General features: G+C 26.4%; 1 protein-coding gene across 1 annotated transcript; it reads left to right on the top strand.

Annotated features, from left to right (window-relative positions):
- Nucleotides 1-713: 713 nt before the first annotated feature.
- Phum_PHUM326140 (uncharacterized protein) lies at nucleotides 714-1,522 on the top strand (the record flags this gene model as incomplete). Its single annotated transcript, XM_002427479.1, has 3 exons — nucleotides 714-940; nucleotides 1,220-1,330; nucleotides 1,519-1,522. 3 exons carry the CDS (start codon nucleotides 714-716, stop codon nucleotides 1,520-1,522), a joined length of 342 nt encoding a protein of 113 aa, XP_002427524.1.
- Between the last annotated feature and the right edge of the window lie 60 nt (nucleotides 1,523-1,582).

The raw sequence follows: 1,582 nt of genomic DNA, 5'->3' as shown, positions 1-1,582 counted from the left end.
TTTTGTTCAATTTATATCGCGTATATACACACGACGAATATCCCATTTCCTCTCTCTCTCTCTCTCTTTAACATATCCCCACCAATTAATTCTCTCGTATTTAAATTCTTCTCGAATTTTCTATAATAAAAAAACTAAAATTTTATTTTGGCAATGATGCCTTTTTTTTTTTTTAAAAATCAAACGTAACAAATCTTTTGAAACCCAATTAAAAAAAAAAAAAAAATTTTTGTAGTTCTTCGCAAAATATTACTATACGAAAAAAAATGAAAGCTAACAATAAAAACAACAACCAACAAACAACCGAAAAAAAAAAAAAGTATTGTGAAATTTTTTTATAAATAAAACACAAGAAAAAAAAATTTTTCACGCGGCGTCTTTTGTATCTTTACCGCTGCCTCTACCGCCAAAAATATTTTGTATTTTCTCTCTCTCTCTCTCTCTCTCTCATAATCATTATCATTATTAATATATTTTAAATAAATATTTTCAGGTGACGGATAAACAATAAAATAATACGTTGTCGTGTTTGTGTTGGGTTTGTGTGCTTAGGGTAGTAACTATAATGAAAAAGAAAAGATAGGAAAGTAATAATAATGATAATGATGATGATGATCTCGTGTAAAATTCGTGAGAATGAAAAAAAAAAGAAGAATTAAATGAAAAAAAAAATTAAAAAGGAAACAGAAAAATAAAAATAAAAAAAAAAAAAAATGGGGAAAAGAACTAAAAAAAGATTGGAAAGACTTTATAATGAAATTGTTTTCGAAAGGAGAATATTAATGTTGTGCACGGTGTTTGTCGGTTTGTCCATAGCCGTTTGGTGTATATCGATAACAACCGATTATTGGTTTATTGTCAACGGCGGAAATGGTATTTATGTGCCATCGACGAAAAGATATTTTTATTCTAGTCATTCTGGAATATGGAGAATATGCAGGTATGTTCCCATCATCATTATTATTATTTGAATTCGTTTGTTCTAATGATTGATTGTTCAACAAAAATAAAAAAACTTAAATTTTTTTTTTGTAATAAATATTTACAAAAAATTAAAAGTGGAACGAATCGTGACGTAAGAGCAACAGACGAATTTTTCAACAAAAAAAAAGCTATAAACTTTAAAATTATTATTATTAACACTCGTAGGAAAATTCTTTTAAAAAATTTGTTATGTTTGTAATTATTATTATTATTATTATTATTATTATTATTTTAGATTTGCATACGCGAATGAAACAACCGGCGTCTCATCTGGATTCAGTCCTGGAGATGATCGTAACGTAACAGGAAAATCAGAAACAAAAGGGAAAACAACTTATTTTAGTAAGTTTTACAAGGGAAAAAAAATTTTTAATTTTGTTTTAAAAGAGTGAGAGGGAGAGAGAGAGTGAGAGGGGTTAAAAAATTTTTTTTTTTATATAAAAACGTTTTTGTCCGACATAATAAATCGTCCTGGCATAAAATCAAACGTTTTTTTTTTCTTTTTTTTTTTTTTTGAATCCTCTTGTCGAACAGGTGAAAAGTAAAATTTATTATCACTTTTTTATAAAAAAAAAAATTTAACCTCAACGTTAAATGC

Source organism: Pediculus humanus, genomic scaffold (assembly GCF_000006295.1).
Source record: "Pediculus humanus corporis 1103172107734 genomic scaffold, whole genome shotgun sequence".
In the NCBI taxonomy this organism is placed as follows: Eukaryota; Metazoa; Arthropoda; class Insecta; order Psocodea; family Pediculidae; genus Pediculus; species Pediculus humanus.
The sequence above is the reverse complement of the archived record's forward strand: the minus strand, read 5'-3'. Positions and strand labels throughout refer to the sequence as shown.